Here is a 20,807-nt window from a genome sequence, read left to right on the forward strand (position 1 = left end):
TTTCCCCACACCCTCACCAGCACTTGCTGCTACTTTTGAACATAAGTCTGCACAGTGGGTTTTTAGTGAGACATAAAAGAAAAAAATCTTGTACTGTTTAGAGCAGTGGTTCTTAACCTTCCTAATGCCGCAACCCTTTGATACAACTCCTCATGTTGTGGTGGCCCTACCATAAAATTATTTTCATTGCTACTTCATAGCTGCAGTTTTGCTACTGTTATGAGTAGTAATGTGAATATATAATATGCAAGATATCTGATATGTGACCCCCCCAAAGGGATGGCAACGCACAGGTTGAGAGCCCTGGTTCAGAGGAAAACGGACGTGCCAGACAGCATCATGTTAAGCAAAGAAAGTCAAACTCAGAAAGACAAAGGCTACACGATTCCTCTCAGCTGCAGGAGCCTAGCCCTTATGCAGACATGTAAAAGCACACCTATGTGGGAACAGAACTCCCTGGGGGAAGGGATGAGAAAATCAGGAAGAAGGTGAACAGGGTCCTCAGTGTGATGCACCTGTACAAAAATGCCTTCGTGTCACTGTGTGCGTGCAATGGATTTTGTTAATCAAAATTGTACCTTAAAAAAGGTGGGTATTTGGTTACAGTGAGGTGGCATTACCCACGGTAAGGCCTAATCTGAGTCATCTGTGTGTGTTCCTCAAGCCTTCTGTCAATACTGGATCATTAGCTGTGACTTGAGAGCTTCAGATTTTATACTTAGATTAGCAATCACTTACATAATAAAGGTATTTATAGGGACCTGGGGAGGTGACTCACTATGCCAGCACAAGGAACTGAGTTTGAATCCCCAGCACCCACTTAAAATGCTGGGCACAGAGGTTTTGCCAGTGGTTCCAACTCTGGGAATGAGACATGTCCCTGAGGCTTGTTGGCCATCCAGTTAAACAAATTGGCACACTCCGGGTTCAAAATAAGATGGAAAAAGACTGAGGAAGATAAATGTCAGCAAGTTCTGCCTTCAGACACACACACACACACACACACACAGACGCACACGCACACACACGCACACACACACACACACACACACGGGGTATTTGCGTCATATAATTACAGGGCAGGTGGCCTGCAGAAGGGCAGGTCTGGACCCTGGACCATCCCTAAGGGGGAGTGGGGAGGGAGGGTGAAGGGAGGGGCGCCAGCACCCTTCAGGATTAGGGTATGTGATCCCAGAGAGCAGCCCCACAGATGGACTCTATTGTGCAAGGAAGAGGAAAGCAACCTTGAGAGGAACAGGTGACTAGGCAAGGCCTGAAGAGTGAGAGCCTACTTTTAAATCTCCATGCTTAACTACAGGAGTCAGGTTCCTTCCCACCACACCACATTCGACCTCTGTGTGAAATCGAATAGACAAACCAGCCCTTGTCCTGGCTCCCGAGCAGCCTCAGATGGAGGCCCAGCGTGCCGCTCCAGGCACAGGGAAAAGCATCGAGAGCGGACACGGTACTCACATGTACATGTACTTGTCCAGCTTTGCTGCAAAGTGACGCGGCATCTCTCCACAGCCGTAATAGTTCCGGTCGTTTTCCGGCAGATGATCCACGTCATGGAAGATCACGCAGTCCCAGGTGTTGTCTTTCATGGCCTCTTTGAAGCCCACGTTAAAGAGCATCGCGCGATTGAACGGTTGTGTGCCAGTCTCCACGGAGCAGAGAAAACCAGAAATGCGCTCAGACTTGGTCATGTGATACTTTCCACCACTTCTTAATTTGTTGCATCATAGTCAAGTAATAATTGAATCGTGGTAAAGAAATAAGCAAGTCAGAAGCATATGTCAGGCTTCCCAAACTCAACCAGGCACCACTTACCAATGGAGGATTTGTTCTGAGTGAGCAACACCGCGCAGCTACTACAGAGTTATATACACAGATTATGGATGCTGTATCACTGGGAGATATATACCTCGGGGGCCACCATTATACATGTCCGATGCCACTGACTGATGTTGTTACAGGGCACAGGACTGCAGGCTGTTTAAAGTTACTTATGATACAATTTTGATGACAAAGAAGAGAACCAGACAACTGTTGCTATCTCCTCTACTGGCATACTGTATAGATATGAACACATCAACTTGTTTTTCTGCTTTACTTCAAAAGTGCCAGATCACCAACTATGTATGACCAAGTTTAAAGATAAGATAATAAAAGGCATTACATCAAAGAACACATAAACAACTTAAAAATCATGTGCTGTACTTTCTGCTGCTGCTTTCTATGATATTAAAAATGAGGCCAGGAGTTCTGCTAGGGAGACGGCTCAGCACTCAAGAGCCCTGTCTGCTCTCACAGAGGAACTGAGTGTGTTCCCGGCACACACGTCACATGTCACGCGGTTCACAACCATCTGGGACTCCAGTCTACGGAGTCTGACATCTCTGCCCTCCTCAGGATCTGCACTCAGCATGCCCACTTAAAATCATAAAAATAAATCATTTTTATTAAGACAGAAGGGAGAGGCTGTGGCTCAGTGGTAAGAATATTTTTTTATTTATTTTATTTTATTTTGGTTTTTCTAGATAGGGTTTCTCTGTAGCTTTGGTGCCTGTCCCGGAACTAGCTCCTGTAGACCAGGCTGGCCTTGAACTCCCAGAGATCCGCCTGCCTCTGCCTCCCGAGTGCTGGGATTAAAGGTGTAGGCCTTCACCGCCTGGCAGTGGTGAGAATATTTGCCTAGTACGCCTGGAAGCCTGGAATCCTGGATTTGCTCCCTACAGTGGGAGGTGGGGAGATAAAGGCAGGAAACTGAAGGTGACTCCCAAGCAGACCCTCTCTGCACAACAAAGACTGGCATCCTCCCTGAAGGACAGACGCTCTAGGAAGGACTTTGAAGTACTTGGAAAGCAGCTTCACGTGGCACACACCAGCTTCCTTCCTGCTGTAGCCATCCTACATTATAGTGCACTGGCAACACTGGGTTGTTTTTGTTTTGTTTTGTTTTTTAACTCTCTATTCCTGCTTATGGCGAAACAAGAATGTTTTAATGGACGCAATAGAGGAACTTATTACATAAAATCCAAGTTCCCATATTACAACCCCTTTCCTTTATTCATAATGACGCACAGTCTGTGGTCTGTGGCAAACAGCAAAGCTTGCTTCAGTGGCTGAAGATTAAGGCCCTTACAAATGCTTAGCGTTTTACAAATCATCCCCCAACACCTAAGAAAGGGGATTTGGCAGGAGTGAAGGAGCCAGGCAGTGTGGCCTAGGGAGAGACACCGTGTGGGACACAGGTTCCCACAAACTCGAGGTCACACAAAGCACACTGCTTTCATAAGGAAAAGGAAGCAAATTATAGTATTCTTATCGGCACATCGATATCGGCTTTGCTAAACTACTTGGTTTCTAAGGTCTTAAAATCTGCTCTGTATCCACACTTGGATGCTAGCTCTTGCTCTGTTAACTTCAGATATTTTCTAGAATTCTTACTCTGGAGGCAGAGGAGTTAAATCATGCCACCGCCCTCCCTTCCCACCTCCCAACCATGGTTGCCTTGATTTTTGGTTAAATTAATGAAGCATACATTACTAGCACTGTGCAAATATTTCCTCAATGCTAAGTGAATTGATTTTTTCTTTGTGGAGGAGATTAGCTAGCTTTCTGTATAACTAGAAAGGACAGTCGATAGAACCTACACCTTTAGTAACTGATGTAATTACAGAAATTTCAAATCCTCTCTCAGCTCCTAGCCTCCTCAGTTCAATTCCCACTGTCCTCATGGGCAGCCACGTGACTCTCATCTGGGCTTCTGCTTCATTCACACTCTTGATCACCCATGTCTTTAATGTGGCTTGCTTAATTTGCTGTGGTATGTCTTTCAGATGTATGTGCACACGTGTGCATGTGTGTGTGTATGTACGCCTGTGTATTTCATCAATAAATGACTGAAAATGCCACGGTCTACCCTTGAATTGACATTCTGGGCAGAAACTTCATGGGCAAAGTGCCTTTCTTTCTCTAGAACCTGTAAGTCAGGCTCTTAGGCACCTGCAATGGCAGGATAGCTCACATATTCCTGACTCCTGCCCGTCATCTTTCCTGTAGTCTCCTTAATATCATATCTTTTCCATTTCATTCTAAAATTAGAAAATACTGTGCTCTGTAATGAACGTGTGCTTTATTCACACGTGCATCGTGACACATGCCCTTTGCTTCTGAAAACCTCTCTCTCTAGCCCTGGCTGTCCTAGAACTCTCTATGTAGAGCAGATGGGTCTTGAACTCACTGAGATTCCTCTGCCTCTGCTTCCCAAGTGCTGGGATTAAAGGCGTGCACGATACCTAGCTTTGGAAATTTTTCTTCAATTTTTTTTTTTATTAGCCTTTTCCTTCCACACTCCCCAAATTTTTTTCTGCTGTGGTTCTTCCAGATGAGTGGGTATATTTGTTATACATTAATATATTAAGAATCGCAGCAAAACCTGGTGACTTAGGAAAAGCCACAGATGCGAGATGTAACTGGTTGACGGTGCTGGATCCCTAGTACTAGGGAAGCTGAACAGAAATGAAACCGGCCGGTGGTTATGTAGGATGCTGACCACGTCATCCACAGAAATGGAGTCTTCTGAGCAGGCTGAAGCAGTCATGTGCCGATGACCTACTCTCAAGTCAGAGAAGAACTGCCTCTTCTCTGGTAGTGGTTCCACAACCTACCTTGTCTCCCAGGGCCTCTTAAAGGATGGTTATCTTCACACAAAAGGGGTGCTTAGACTCTGCTTTCTTACATTTTGGTTCTACTGTAGGATTTATTTTGTCTCCTACCTATTCTTCCAGAAGCTTCACCCACCACGTTTTCAGTTCCCCACATTCTATTCTGATTGCTCTTCCTTTATGGCAAACCATTCTCGGTTCGGAAACGAGCTTTCGCTTCTCTGTTAGCTCCGGGGATCCCGGTTGTGAGACTTGGTGGATTTTATCTTTGTTCTCTCATTACCTTGCTTGACAGTGTCTCCTTTGCGGACATTTTCTTTAAAACCTGGAGCTCTGTGGCTGCCTATTCATGTTTAAGACTAAGGTACTGAAAAGTGGAGGCGCTCTCTCTAGTGCTCACACTGCACACCACTGTATCAGTAAATAATTCTACTCTAATAAAACCCACCCAACCACTGTTGGCAATGCCCTGTGTCACCAGACCCCAGGCCTCACCATATCCTTATGGATGACTGCAAAACTTTTCTAACTGGTCTCCTTGTGTCCTTCCGGCCTCACCCGTGACTCATTCTCTACATAGACCCCAATGGTTTTGTTTATAAGTTGTCATCTGCATGTCACATGATAATTTACTATCTCACCCTTCCAGAACATTAAGGGGCTTTAGTTGGTGCGATGGGGAGTCTCGATAAGGGGTTGTCTACAGATCAACTTTGGGCATGCTGTGAAAGATTGACCTTGATTGTAGGGATTAACACAGTAACTAGGCCAAGCCCACTGTGGGCAGTTTCATTCCCTGGCCTTGGGTCCTGGGCTACATGAGAACAGAGACAAAAGGAGAAGCAGGTATAGTGTGTTCATCTCTCTCTGCTCCTGACTGTGGATGAGACAGTTCATCACCATCTATAAAGCAGTTGATCTCTTCTTTGTTAGTTCCTTTGTTGGAAGTGAGTTCCGGTTTTTCTGTCCTGTTCCATTAAATTTGCTTCCTGTTTCTATAAGAAGCCTTTTTGCAATTTCTCCTCCATTCTCAGTAGAATATACAACAAAATTAATAATGGACAAAGGGTGGCTTGACTTGCATTACTAAGGGCTATTTTTTTGATAGCTATTATTCAGATTTTTATTGAAGACTGTTTTTACTAAGGACTGAAGAATATCCAATTAAAATTTTTCTTTTGTAATTTATTCTGAATTTATTTTTCAAAAAAAAAAACCGTTCTCGGCGTTTACTATATGGCTAATGTGACCTTCTGATGTGTGTGTGCATATGTTGGCATGTCTCTAGCTTGTGTATTGTGTATTCGCCTCATGCCACTGAGACAGGACCTCACTGTGTAGCTCTTCCTGGCTTTGTTGGTGCTCACTATATAGACTGGGCTGGCCTTTCCACAGAGATGCGACCGCTGGTGCCTCCCGAGTGCCGAGACTAACCGGCTGTGCAGTGATGCCTGGCCCCAGCACGTGTACTTTTCAACACAACAACTGATCCTATAAAAACTGACCTTCCAAGAAATGATCACCAGTTAGGATTTGAAGCTACTTTCACGACAGCTGTAGCTGTGCATCTACACTGTTGTCAGAGACGGCTAGCCTTCTCTTTTGAACCATCATTCACCCATAGTGTGCAGGAGGTGAGCACTCTGGACTTTGGTGCTGGTCAACAACTTTGCGGCTGTGGCACAACATCTACCAGAGCATCTGAGATTCACATTTTAACCCTCTAGTCTCTGAGGTCTGAATCTCAGCCTTGACTGATACTAAACCAGGAATACACATCCGATAGTACAGGACAACTGAAGAGCACCCCAGAAAGCCAGAGAATCGAGGGGGGTGCATGGCTTTGCCTCCTCTCTGAAGACGAGCTGAGAGATAAAGGTCTGTTGGGTGATTAACCCACAACGATAAACTCACTCCCAACAAAGAGCTAATGAGGAAAAGATCAGCTATTTTATAGATGCTGATGAAATAACTAAAAAGCCACAGGACAAAAGAAAAACACTCAACCCTTCCTCCTTACCTCACACCACAGTAAAGATTAACTCAGAAGGAGGGATTAGCCCAAATGGGAGAGTTAGAACCACAAATGTTCTGGAGCAAAACATTCTGAGAGTATCTGAGAACCTCATTCAACTACAAAACAAGAAGTGGGAACTATGAAAAAAAAATCAAATAACTGAACTTGATTAAAACGAAAACCTTTACTTTTCAATAAAACTGTATTTGAGGTTGGGGATGTATCTCTGTGGTAGAATATTTAAATAGCAGGTGCAAGGCCCTGGGTTTAATCCCAGCACCGAAGTGGGGAAAAACAAACACTATCAAGAAATTAAAGGGCAGACCACAGTCTGAAGATAAATACTTGCCAAGCATGACTCACAAATGACCTAAGACTAGAATACACAAAGAATTCTGCAGCCCAACAAATAGATACCTCAAATAAAATAACAGACAAAGATTAAACAGAGACTTGCTAATCTACATGAACAGTACTGAGACTCTACCAACTCATCAACCAAGGCAAGCAGAGGAAGGAAGGTAATGTGATCAGAAAGGCCAGCATGATGGCGAGCTTCAATGGTCAACTTGAAACAACCTAGAACCACCCGAGAACGGAGCCTCAAGGAGGGATTGTCTATATATTGGGCTGGTCCATGCGCATGTCTGTGGGGTCATAATTACGGTAATTGGTGTGAGTAGAGCCAAGCAACTGTAGGTGGCACTGCTTCCTGCCTGTCTGGAGTTGTGTGTGGAGAAGGAAGGCTGAGCTAAGCCAGGAAGCAGGTGAGCACAGTCATTATTCTCAGCCTGATTGTGGGAGTGATGGCTATTTTAGGTCCCGGCCACGATGGAGTTGTGAGGTAAAATAAGCCCTTTCCCGAGTTGCCTTTTGTCAGGGCATTTTATCACAGCAACAGAAATGAAATGGTGAGTACAGAATACACTGCCCACCGCTGAGCTTCCAGAAAGAGAGGCCTAAGTCAGAAGAGAGCGCTCACTCCAAGGGGAGCTCACTATTTTAGGTTTCTGAGACAGCGCTTTAGAAAAGAATAGAAATAAAATCACGAATTCTTTTATTACACGTATAGTCTTTAAACAGAGGCATGGACTGCAACAGTAAGGCACGGTCACTTCAACTCTATGTAGCCTAGGCCAGCCTGCATAGCATCCATTCGAGGCAAGTGTCTATATATTGGGCTGGCCCATGTAATGTCAAGTTTTTGTTTGTCTTGTTTCTTGCTTTGCCAAAATTTATTTATTAATTCTACTCTCTTCCTGTTTATCTCTTGTTCTGAAAGAACTCTAGACTCCCATCTGGAAGGGATCCTGGGCACCACAGATTTGATTCTCTATGTAATTTCTCTGACCTGTCACTGGCTGGGCATTTCCTTACTGAGCTGGTCTCTGCCGTGAAAGGGATAGTTCTACCGTCCATATCAGTCTAAGTGCTGCTGACAAGCTACGCGTGTGTCTACAACAGACACAGCCAAGGCTCTGCTACCAAGAAATGTAATTCTAAAAATGGAAAACTAAAAACACAGAGCCGAAAATGACCATTACATACTACTTCTCTCTTTAAGGATTACTACTTGGCTTTACTCAGGCACCCTGCATTACCTAATAAGGTCAAGGCAATATGAGCTTTCAAGGCTAGCCAGCAGTAGTACCCCCTAGACAAAGGACTCCCCCATCAAGAATTAGCAATGCTTCACATTGAAACAACAATACGAAACCTTTATGTATTAAAATTCATAGGTCAGAAATGGAAAACACTTTCAAAATAAAACACAGTGGATGTGTCTGAGGTTACTGATGTGATGAGTGCACCCCTAATTCAGAGCAGGACAGGACATTGATGGCATTCCAACACGCCCCATCAGGAGCCCAGGCAGGTGCACAGGATGAAATACTCTCGAGCATCTTGTATTACAGAAGAAGCAATGTCCCCAGGCAAACTGCCCTTATGGAGATTTTTAAGCACAAATTAAATTCACAAAGATAAGAAGACAGAAGTGGAATAATGTTACAAGTCCAGCATTTACCTCTGTAGGATGAGTATCAGCCATGTACTTATAAAACAGCCTGACAATCTAATGGGGAGTATAAAGCCATAAAATATATCAAAGCTATTGCCTCAAAATCAAGCATAGTCCCTGCTCAATTCATTTGACCAGATTGTAATAATTAAAAAGAAAATACAAGTTCAATCCCAAATATGATTTCATTCAATCCTAAATCCAAGAATGACTCACCGACGGACTCTGGCTGAGTATTCTTAATCAAACTCCATCACAAATTGAAGTTCTAGAATATTTTAGTGGCATTCTGAAAACCGTCCTCACCTGTTCAATGACGTAAAAGGCAAATTCCAGCCGCTGTTTCTGGAGCATAGGAATTAGGTGCAGGAAAAAAATTGGAAGATGTTCGTGGCGGTTACGGAAGGGGATGAGAACGGCCACCTTCAAAACAGAACAGAACACCGCAGATGAGTAAGGCAGGGTTGCAGCAAGCCCTGCAGGTGCACACAACAGCTGAGCCTTGGAAACTTCCAGTGCCTTCACGTCACAGCCTTGTAAGTTTCTCACCAGACTTACACAGGTTCAGCCATTATTTCACATCTACTAAGGTCTTATGAAACTAGCAGGGACAGAAGCACTCTTAAGTATCACTCATCTCCTACACACACATACACACACACACAGACAAATACACACAGACACATATATACAGACATACACACATTCACAGACACATACACGCATATAGACACATACATACAGAGACATACACACACAGAGAGATACACACACACAACACACACACATACACACACACACACACACATCCTTAACTTCAAGGGTTTAAACTTTACCAGAGAAGTAAAATCTTATACATCAGATTCAGACCTTCACAAAGCTAAAGTGTCTTCTAATTCACTTTTCTTAATTTCTGAGTTAAACTGGCTTTATTGTATCTATTAATCTGACAATAAAACTTGAAATCAACACAATATATTTTCTATACATGATAAATTTCAAAAATCACCAAATTTTTAAACAATTTAAAAAATGAAAAGGTTACTAAAACACGTCTATACCACTCTAGGTTCTGGATTTTGAAAGGGCCATAAACCTGGAGTTTGTTAAAACTTTTATTTAGACCAAAAGAAAAAAAAATTACAAATAATTGAAATTGCTAAGTTCTGGGACTCATTTCACTTGTAAAATCAGGATGTGACCTTAGGCATTGTTAATAACAACAAAAAAAATCAACAATGGAGCTGGGGGTGTAGTCAAAGGTGAACCCTGGGTCCTGGATTCAGCTCCCAACATCAGAAAAAGAAAACAAACAAAAATGACATTTAGCCATGTATATTGCCAGAATTGCAAATGGAAAAAAAGCCGAGTCAAGGGTTTACTTAGAAGGAGATCTGGCTTAGTAAACTTGAGGGCATGTAGACTAACAAGGCCACACTTCTCTTTCCTTCCCTGATGTGATAGCTAGAATAGAGGCAGTCTGCGAGGCTGGCATTCCCATGCTGCCATGGGCAGTGTTAGATCCATAAGTCACAGGACCGCCATGATTCCGACGCCCTGTGGACCCCACTCCCATTTGATCTGCCAAGAAGATATCTGTGAGCTCAGAACAGTGAGGATCTGGATGATGCTACAGCAATACCCAAGACTCCCTCCCCACCCCCCCACTTGGTGACTACTGAAGATGCTAAGTAGGAACTTGGTGAGCTTCAGGATGGCTGGCACACTGGAGGATTCCTAAGTCAATAAGCAGCCAACCAGCTCCCAGGGCCCTGATTCACACCGAGTGCAGGAATGGCTACGGAAGTACAAGGGAGAGCTAATCAGAAGGTGAGGACTAGTCCTTGCTGTCCCTTATGCCTCTGGCTACAAGTTGCTGACTTGATACAAACAGGCTCCAGAAGCAGTTAAGGCAAATTAGAGCTATTAGGGAGGGAGATGACACATCAGGTAAAACTGCCTGAGGATCCAGCATTGAAAGTTGCTCTCTGGCCGCACTGGCTTTGTGGGAGCCTAGGCAGTTTGAATGCTCAACTTGCTAGACCTGGATGGAGGTGGGGGTTCCTTGGACTTCCCACAGGACAGGGAACCCTGATTGCTTTTCGGGCTGAGGGGGGGGACTTAATTGGGGGAGGGGGAGAGAAATGGGAGGCGGTGGCGGGGAAGAGACAGAAATCTTTAATAAATAAATAAATTTAAAAAAAAAGAAAATTGCTCTCTGGCCCCTCCCCCACAACACAGTACCTATGTGGCACTCACCATCTACACAATAATAAATAAATTTTTAAAAATCTAATTATAGGGGCTGGAGAGATGGCATAGTGGTTAAGAGTGCTGCTGCTCTTCAGAGACCTGAGTTCCATTCCCAACACACGGTTTAAGGGCCTCACAACCACCTGTAACTCCAGCTCCAGATAAGGAGATCTGACATTCTTTTCTGCACTCATGCACATGCACACACTCATGAAAAATAAATCTTAAAAGAAAATCAAATTATAGATATTTAAGCAAAGAAGCCACCAAATGGGTGACAATCCATTAATGATAGCCCTATGAAGTAAATACGACCAGGTTGAGGAGCTGAACAGGTAAGGATCACCAAACACCAAGGTCAGCCTTTAATACAGAGAGTGCTTCAGTGGAGCCTATGAAACACCAAGAGGCTTGGGCTCGGAGGTTTGTTGTTGTTGTTGGTCTTCTGTCTTAGTAAGGAACTGAGAATGTTCTTAAAGAAAGCATCCTGGCAAACAAAAGAAACTTTTATAGTAAATGCCTGTCCAAAAGACAAGCAGACACTATCACGTTTGAAGTGACAGGCCTAAAGCTATATATGTGTGCACGTGTGCATATGCATGTGTGTGTGTGTATGTTTGTGCGTGTGTGTGTATTTTCATTAAAATAAAGCTACATAATATCTTTAAAATTAACTTGGTGTTATGACGTTCCTATACATGGGGCAATATTCTTAATAGTTTATAATTTATTGTCGAGAAAGAGAGCACAGTGTCCCATGGTTATTCATGTTGAGGGTCTTTCTTCCACAGATATGGACTTGCAGAAGTCCCTCTCTTATGGAAGCAGCAGGGAAGACAGAAGTCCTTCCTCACCACCTCTTGTTCAAGAAAATTACACCATTCAGTCACTTCCAATTTCAATGCACTAGTCTTAGTGAATTATCTGTGCACTTCCCATTGTTTATTTCCTCCTAAGTACACAATGAAGAGACAATCAAGAAAATGTCTGCCATGTACACTTCGCCCAGCAAAGCCCCGCCCTGGCACACACTCTGAAGGACTCCACCGCTTACACCAGGGTCCCGCCCTGCACACGCTCTGAAGAACTCCACCGCTTACACCAGGGTCCCGCCCTGCACACCCTCTGAAGAACTCCACCGCTTACACCAGGGTCCCGCCCTGCACACACTCTGAAGGACTCCACCGCTTACACCAGGGTCCCGCCCTGCACACACTCTGAAGGACTCCACCGCTTACACCAGGGTCCCGCACTGCACACGCTCTGAAGGACTCCACTGCTTACACCAGGGTCCCGCCCTGCACACACTCTGAAGGACTCCACAGCTTACACCAGCTTTTCACCAGGTTGCTTCAGAGCCCAGCTGGCTGTTGCCACTGAATTAGATGGAAACACAAGAGCTACTGAGCTCCCATTCTGCTGGGGGTTTTAGCTACCTTCCCCTTCTTCCTTATTTCCAGGGCCTACAGGATCAAATTTCAGCCTGATAAAGAGGGGAGGAGGCAGTTCTTGTCTGTTCTCTTTACAAGAGGTTAATGTCTGATGGCTGTTCAAGAATTGCCTTGTGTGGTTGAATACATATATTCATCCTGTGAGTTCTGTTCCTCTAGAGAACCTTGACTAATAGATTCACTAAGAGGCTCAAAGCTGATCTAAGGGCTATCAAACAGCCCCTGCATCAAAGGAGCTAAGTTTTTTAATCCCTAAATAGCTTTGCTCCCATGAATTCCTCCGATCCTAAGCAGTCACATGAGCATATAGCTCACTAACAGATCTAATTAAGAATGACCCCTGTGGTTCCAGCTGTCCCAGAAAATAGAAGAAAATACGCTAGAAAAGTGAAGACCCATCCAGTCCAAACCACAGTAAGCAGAATGAACAAGTTTCCTGATCCTAACTATGCCACCAGTATGATACACACATCCTGTGTCCTGTTTATGTCTTAGCATCGGCCTCCATGGCATCCCTCAGCTGTCATGACTATGTTTTTCTCTTACATAGCATTCAACATATGCACTCATCACTCAAGTAATAAAAACAACCCATTTTCCAAGAGCATTTTCTAAAGCAGATTGCTTCGTATAGATACAACTGCTTAAAGGATCTATAAAGAAATATGAAAATTCATTTATGCAATTATAAAATATTTCCCTAAAATTTGCACTGAAATGCATTGAGGAAGCTTTCTAAGTTGCTTGAGGTCATGAGAAAACTGAACCTTTATTTATTCATTTGTAATAAGGCCCCAAAGGCATTTATTAACCTCATAAACCCAACTCGACAAAACTGCTCTGTTTACCTCAAGCAAAGTGTTCTGCTACACAAGGGATGCAGGAGAAATGCATGCATCCCTGAACAGAAGGAGTTCAAGGTCAGGTCAATGATGTCACAGGATCTTTACCAGATGATGAACAACACATCATTCTCCTTCCTCCTGGGGATTTTGCTTTGATACTAACATAACAAATATGTTAGAAGAACACTTACTTTTTAAAGAGCTATTCCCAGGTTAAAGTCACATCAAATCTTGAGGGTGTAACACCTGTTTGATAACAGCTGGTTTTCATTTCCAGTACATGGTGCCATGCTGAACTGTAACACTGCACCATTTACAAACTTTTCTTTAGGGTCACTTTCACAGGATTGAGAGCAACTTCCAACCACTTCTCTTTGCTGTTGTTTCGGTTTTGCTTGTTTGTTTTAGTGCACAAGAGGCTGACTCACTCCCTTACGATTTTTCAAACAAGCCATTAAATAGAATTCTGAAAACCAAGCAAAGAGCTCGAAGCCCTCCCTTCCAAGTATGACCATGAACTCTGAGAGGCCTCTGGGGACTGACTGAGAAACAGTTTGGCAGCCCCAAGCTGAATCCAACTGAAAATAAGGACGTTAGCATCCTTCCCGTGAGTTCTCCATTCCAGAAGCTGGTGGGAAGTCAGGAGTCATTGGCTCAACGGCCTCTCCCCTGAACAAGGCAGTACCAAAAAGAAATCCATTCTGCAAGTTAAACTGGTCTCACCTTTTTTACCAGAAACCCTGGGACCCTGAACACGGGAGCACACTCTGTGCAGGTATAGATGCCCTTACAGTATTCCAAAGAACAGCGCTGATTGCAAGGGAACTATAAAGGTCTGGGCGTTAAATACATACCTTTTGATGCTTTCATTTGATCAAAATTTAAAAACTATTTTGCTCTCTGTTTTGAACAAAGCACACCTTTGTCCCTAAATCCTTAGTCACTGTCACACAGCCTTTGAGGAAAACTGCCTCACCTTCCATCTGGGCTTGCAGTCTTTGGGCCTCCAGTGGCCTCCTGGCCCAATGTCTACGTCCTTGGAGAAGAGCTGATGAACTTCCTCAAAACTGATCTCACTCACGTTGACACTGAGGAAACCCCCTGCAAGTCAAAGCACATGAAGGACCAGCATCAGTCATAGAGTGACGGGCAGTACGGGTTACTCCTGTCATCACCATGTACTTATTGAACAACACCACGGTAACTTGTATGGCTACCCCACTAGATTTGGCACACTGGCTGAAGAGAATAAAATTCTTCAGCTCTTCGCTTTTTAGTAAAAACACTTCTAAGTAAAAATATATATGTATTTAATATATTTAGAAAATGTTGAACCTCATTCTAACACAGCACACTCTAATGTGTGTGTGTGTCAAATATGTGTGCACACAAGGATGTGCACATGAATGGCGTGCATGCATAGGGCAGAGGATAACTTCTCTGGTCTCAGTCCTCAGGTCCCTTCCGCCTTGTGTTTGAGACAGGCTCTTTCGTTGGCCTGGAAGTGCAGTTTATAGGCTAAATGTGCTACAGGGGACAGAGTCCACAGAGTCTGCCTCTCATCACTTCATCACAGAGATAACATGTACACACCAACATATCTGGCTTTTTATGTGTGTTCTGGTGGCCTAAACTCAGGCCCTCATGCTTGGGAGGCAGGAATTCTCCAAATCATCCATCTCCCTAACCCTTAAAACTATCTAAGAGTGGAGAGTTAAACAAGGGATCAGAGGGACCTGAATCCTAGCGCCTACTAGGGGACATTGTGCTTTCTCTGCCTCAGCTCCCCCATCGCTAGGAGGATGCAATGACACTTGCCCCCCAAAATGATCACATCCATTTGATTCAAAAGCCAGCAGTATCAGCAGACTCCACAGCCACAGATAAAATAAACCTCACACCAAAACATGGCATTTTTCTTGTCATTATTCCCTAAACAAACAAAACACATGATACCTACAGTTAGTGGTTAAAAGCATACACAAGGCCATGCATAGGTTGCGTGCAAATATGACATTTTATGTAAGGGACTGAGGTGTCCACAGACTAGAGCACACTGGACAGGAAGGTCCTGAAATCAATTCCCCCATGGACTCTGAGAGGATTGTCACCTGTAGGAAGGATAAGGGACAGGACAGACACTAGATATACTCAGGAAGTATTGGTTGCTATCACGATTATTTACGAACCTTCTCCCCAATCCTCCAGCCCCTGGAAAGAGAACACAGGGCCCCATATAAGGTATTGAGAAAGGAGAAAAAGACAGAAAAATTAAAGACACATAGAAAGGAAAACAAGCTTCTCATCCTAACTATTTTGCATTTCTTGCTGACTGACAATCAAGAATCTGCAATGTAATTGGTACAAGTAAGCTTGCTACAAAGGCAGTGCTTAGTCTCCCAAAGGGTGGTGAAACAGCAAATGATGCTTTCTTGGGGCCAGAATCTTTGTGGGCTTGAGTTGCAGTTGGTTAGCACTACTCTAAACTCCAAACATAAACCCTGCATCTCAGGAGACCACCTTACAATTTTATTTACAAAAAAAAAAAAGTAATAAAAGATTCCTTAAGAAAAATGAGCAAAGCAGCTTATATATGTTTAAACTTAACTTGTAAACTGTTTAAACTCTGTTGGAAATTATATTCGCAGAACAATGTAACTTACAAAGCCACATAATCATGTATACAGCCTCCTAAAGACATTTGGTCTTCTTATCTTGTATGTCTCGCAGCCTATCTTTGCTTCACTCTGGCTGGTCCTGAAACGCATTTTTGTAGTATAGTCAAGGACCAGGCTTACCTGAGAAGAGGTCTCTACGGCACCTTCCTGTTCATGTTGATACTACTACTGAGCTAAATACCCAGTTATCGACTTGTTTGTTACTGGAGACAGAGATGGATCTCACTAAGTAGTAGCCTAGGATAGCCTTGTACTCCCATGGGTTGGTTGGTTGGGTTTGGTAGTGATGGTGATTGAACCTACGACACACATTGAGCAAGTGTTCTATGATAGAACTATATCTCATCCACCCCCTGTTTGCTTGTTTTAATTGTGAAAAAAAAAAAAGCCTTGCCAAGTTGACCACACTGGTCTTTTAGCTGCAGTCATTCTGTCTTGATCTTCCGAAAAATTGGGATCACAGACCCACACCACCAGGTGCAATTCTAGCCTGAACTCTCATTCCCTGCTTCAGCTTCCTGGTTAGGCTTCTAGACATGCGCCATCATAACTGGACCCCTGACACATCGTTTTTCTTTTTTAAAATTGTGTGTGTGGGTGGGGGGGGGTAAGGTGTCCTTCTGTATATGTGTTGCTTTTATTGGTTAATGAATAAAGCTGCTTTGTCCTATGGAAGGGCAGAATATAGCCAGGCTGGAAGAGATATACAGAGAGTAGGCAGAGTCAGAGAGACACAATGTAACTGCTGTAGGAGAAGGACATGCTGGAACCTTACAAGTAGGCCACACCTCGTAGTGATACACAGATTAATAGAAAAGGGTTAATTTAAGATGTAAGACTACTTAATAAGAAGCGTGAGCTAATAAGCCAAACAGTGTTGTAATTAATATAGTTTTGTGTAATTATTTGGGTCTGGGTGGCCAGGAAACAAACGAGCTATCTCCCTATCTCCATTTACTTGTGTGTGTGTGTGTGTGTGTGTGTGTGTGTGTGTGTGAGAGAGAGAGAGAGAGAGAGAGAGAGACAGACAGACAGACAGACAGACAGAGAGAGAGAGACAGAGAGAGAGAGACAGAGAGAGACAGATTAGAGCAGCTGCTCTTGGAAGTCAAATGATCCTCAGTTGTAAGCTTCCTTAAGTGGGTGCTGGGAACCAAACTTGGGTCCTTTATTCTAGACCTCCACTCCAAGTAGTTCTTAAGAAAGGAAATTTGCAAATATAAGCCAGCATATTTATTCTGAGTGCCTGCCATGCCTCAGGCCCCTGATTACACAGAGCTGAAAAGTCAGGAATTTCTAAGATGCTGTTGGTCTACCAAGCACTGACTCTCCAATGTAACTAACACTCATGCTTCTACTGTGAAATGAGACTGAATTCCTCTCAGTCTAGTCAAATCCTGAACTAAGAGCTGGAAGTTTCTCAGTCCTCACGGGAACTGTACAGCAGCTGCTCACTACAGTCCCCCAACATCCCCCATCTGTCCGCCCATCTCCAGTGATAGCCGGGAAGACTTGGAACTGTACAGCAGCTACTCACTAACATCCCCTGAAGGAGGAGGGTCATCTGTCTATGTGTTACTTTTATTGGTTAATAAAAAAACTGCCTTGGCCCTTTGATAGAACAGAAAATTAGGCAGGCGGAGTAAACAGAACAGGATGCTGGGTAGAAGGCAGTGAGGCAGACGCAATGAAGCTCCGGTCCAAGACGGACGTAGGTTAGAATCTTCCCAGTGAGCCACCATCTCGTGGTGCTACACACACTAAGAGAAATGGGTTAACCAAGATGTGAGAATTAGCCAGTAAGAGGCTAGAGCTAACGGGCCAGGTAGTGTTTAAAAATTTATGTGTTGTTATTTTGGGTATAAAGCTAGCCATGCGGGAGCCGGGCAGAACGCAGCCCACAGCTCCTCACAACAGCTTGGCCTGCTCGCCTCGTCACTACAGAATGCCTTAGCTTTCCAGCCAGGAGGATGGAACCACAGGTCATCTTTTAGCAGTTCACTAACCTGTCACCTGCTCAAGTCCAAAGAGGTACAAAACAGTCTAGAATGCCCTCGGGTCAATTCCCCCTTCGAACTTCCTCACCTCATAAAGGATAAACCAGCAGCCCTCTCTCAGCCACAACTGCGCACAGGGATGAATGTATAAACAAATCCCCACACTTCGGTAAGACAAATCTCAAAGTGGCTGATCTTAAAATGGTCCAATTGCACTATGTAAACCAGAATGAAGCCTATGAACTTAGAAAGACAAGTCAAATATAAGAGTAACAGTAGACATCAGGCCTGAAATACCAAGACTTGATCACAAAAAACTCATCAAATAAAAATCACACAAATTGTGGGTCACACGCCTTTAATTCCAGCACTCCGGAGCCAGAGGCAGGCTGATCAGAGTTTGAGGTTAGCCTGCTCTACAAAGCAAGTTGCAGGAAACCAGGGCTATACAGAGAAGCAATGTGTCAGAAAGAAAAAAAGAAACAAAGAAATCACAAATAAATCAGATGTATTCCAAAGCACGTTACTAAAATGATAGAGATCAGGCTAAATTACAAGCAGCTTGTGCAAGTAATTGAAGTTTGTGTTCCTGCACTGTTAAACAACATTTTGTCTTTTCTCCAGCTTTCTTGGCTCAGCATCTGTAATCATCATCATCAGCTTTCCCCCAGCATCCTTTGCAGTTTAATTTCTATCTCCAATGCATATACACGGTCCACTAAATTAGGAGTCAGGCTTTCTGGGTCCCTGCTGGCTGCCTAGAGGATGTCTGGCACCTGACGTGACCTGTTTGCATCTTCCTCCTGATTGCCTCCTCCTGGGTAACCCACATCACCTGCTATCAGCTTTTCTGTGTACCCACAGGAAATGTGGAATGCCCTGGAATCCTAACACTTTACTAGCTGAAGGGTAGAGATGACCCAGTGACATGAAGCCATCCTGCCAGCCACAGCAGCAACACCATTCTGGGGTGCAGGTCTTCTGATTCCTAAGGAAAGCCTCTTATACTTACTTCTTATATACATCTGGTCCCTACAAGAGTGTCAGTGCCAAGATGAGGACCCTATTCCACATGGAAAGTTGAAAAAGACAAGATCTCCTGAGTAAATTGGGAGCATGGGGGCCTTGGGAGAGGGTTAAAGAGGAGGGAAGAGGCAGGGAGGGGAGTAGAGAGAAATGTAGAGCTCAATAAAAATGAATTAAAAAAAAGAGTGTCAGTGCTTTACAAAAGCATTTGAGAGCCACCTGCTGAGAAGGAGCCAGGAGTGTGTGCACACCCTTCACCCTAACTGCTTGTACAAGGAGCCACCAGCCAGGCCAGCCAGCCCTCGAGTTTGTTTGCAGTGGGTGGACAGAGCTTCCCAGAGACTGGCACCTTCACCCGTCCAGGTTAAACTCCTTCTCTTCTCCAGCCAATAAGTGAATTCTGCCTGCTGTTAAAGATTGAAAGATCAAAGAAACAAATACATCACTAAAATCCACTTGCCCTTACTCAGAAGTAGAATCAATCAGCAAACAATACAAATAAAACAATTTATCACAACAAATTTCCCTCTTTGGAGGGTGGGGCAAGCGACAAAGCACCTGCACTGGAAGGCAAAGAGGAAGGGTGAGAAACCTGGCCGAGGAAAGCCACCTGTCAGTCTTGCAGCCACGCCCACAAGCCCAAGGACTGTTGTGAATGTGAATGAGAATACTGCAGCTGCTCCCCTGTTGACAAAGACTCCAGCCTCCTGAACAGGCACTTAGGAAACAATGTCTTCTGTCCTGACGCTGGACCGGATGGGCCCAGAGCCTGTTAGGCTCTCAAGGACCAAAAAGACAGGCCTATGGTGATGTGAACTGTAACACATCCCCAGACACGATCCAGAGCTGTTCTTTACTTTTTCTATTAAATACAGTTCTCAGAATCACAAACAACTCAGGTGAATTACTCAAGCTTGCATCCTCCTTACAGCTCGAGTAAAATATATAAGGCTTACAATCTGTAGACGGCTGCTCTTTCCCATAAATCAACAGTGTGAAACAATTTCATCACTCACACAGGGTTTCCGTCAGTCTTTGGTGTAAAAGGTTTAATTCCTGGCTCTTTGCCTTTGCGACTGTTCAGCTTCCAGGGTATTAGATAGACCCTGTCCAGGGCCCAAGGGACAGTGTGAAAGAGTCCCAGGAATATTCCTCTCTGGTGAGAAGGCTGTTCTCTCCCCCACTCTCCTGAGCCTCCCGGTCTAGCTCTGTGGCTGGATGGCTATGACTCACACTGCCATCGGTCATCTATGTCTTCTCTGAGGCTCACACCAGGCACTCCTTCAGATGCCTCACATAGACTATTTGACTTCTAGAATTTCCATAACTGTTTTAACAAATGTTTTCTTACTCAGCTATTCTTGAAATTACCAAACCAGAGCTTTCTAAGCATATAAGTTTTCAGTTACAAATCCCAATGCTAACTGCAGTGCCTTTGGCATGTATGAATGGATGGTGGGTAGGAGGGTATGCAGATGGTAGGTGGGTGGATGGGTAGATAGATATGTAGATGGGTGAGTGGGTGGATGAATAGATGGGTGGATGAATGGACGGGTGGATGGGCATATGGGTGGATGAAAGGGGTGGGTGGGTGGATGGATGCATGGATGGGTAGATGGGTGAGTGGGTGGATGGGTAGATTGGTGGATGAAGGGGTGGGTGGGTGGAGGAAGGGTGGATGGGAGGGCGTGGGTAGGAGGGGGTAGGTAGATGTATAAATAGATATGAAGATGGGTGAGTGGGTGGATAAATGTGAGTGGATGGATGGATGGATGAATATAAGGGTTATGAAAGGGGTGGGTGGATGGATAGATGGATAGATGGGTGTGTAGGTGGATGGATAGATGGAT

The 20,807-nt window shown here is 44.2% G+C and overlaps 1 protein-coding gene across 1 annotated transcript in view; it reads right to left on the reverse strand.

The window, feature by feature from the left end:
- The window catches only part of B4galt6 (beta-1,4-galactosyltransferase 6), a 70,226-nt gene that overhangs the window by 5,740 nt on the left and 43,679 nt on the right, over nucleotides 1-20,807 (reverse strand). The window contains exons 4-6 of the mRNA XM_005355806.3: nucleotides 14,233-14,357; nucleotides 9,014-9,130; nucleotides 1,474-1,661 (exon numbers count right to left, since the gene is read on the reverse strand). Of these exons, the coding sequence (XP_005355863.1) occupies nucleotides 1,474-1,661; nucleotides 9,014-9,130; nucleotides 14,233-14,357 (430 nt within the window). The remainder of the gene's footprint in view (nucleotides 1-1,473; nucleotides 1,662-9,013; nucleotides 9,131-14,232; nucleotides 14,358-20,807) is intronic.

This window comes from Microtus ochrogaster, chromosome 18, assembly GCF_000317375.1.
Source record: "Microtus ochrogaster isolate Prairie Vole_2 chromosome 18, MicOch1.0, whole genome shotgun sequence".
NCBI lineage: Eukaryota > Metazoa > Chordata > Mammalia > Rodentia > Cricetidae > Microtus > Microtus ochrogaster.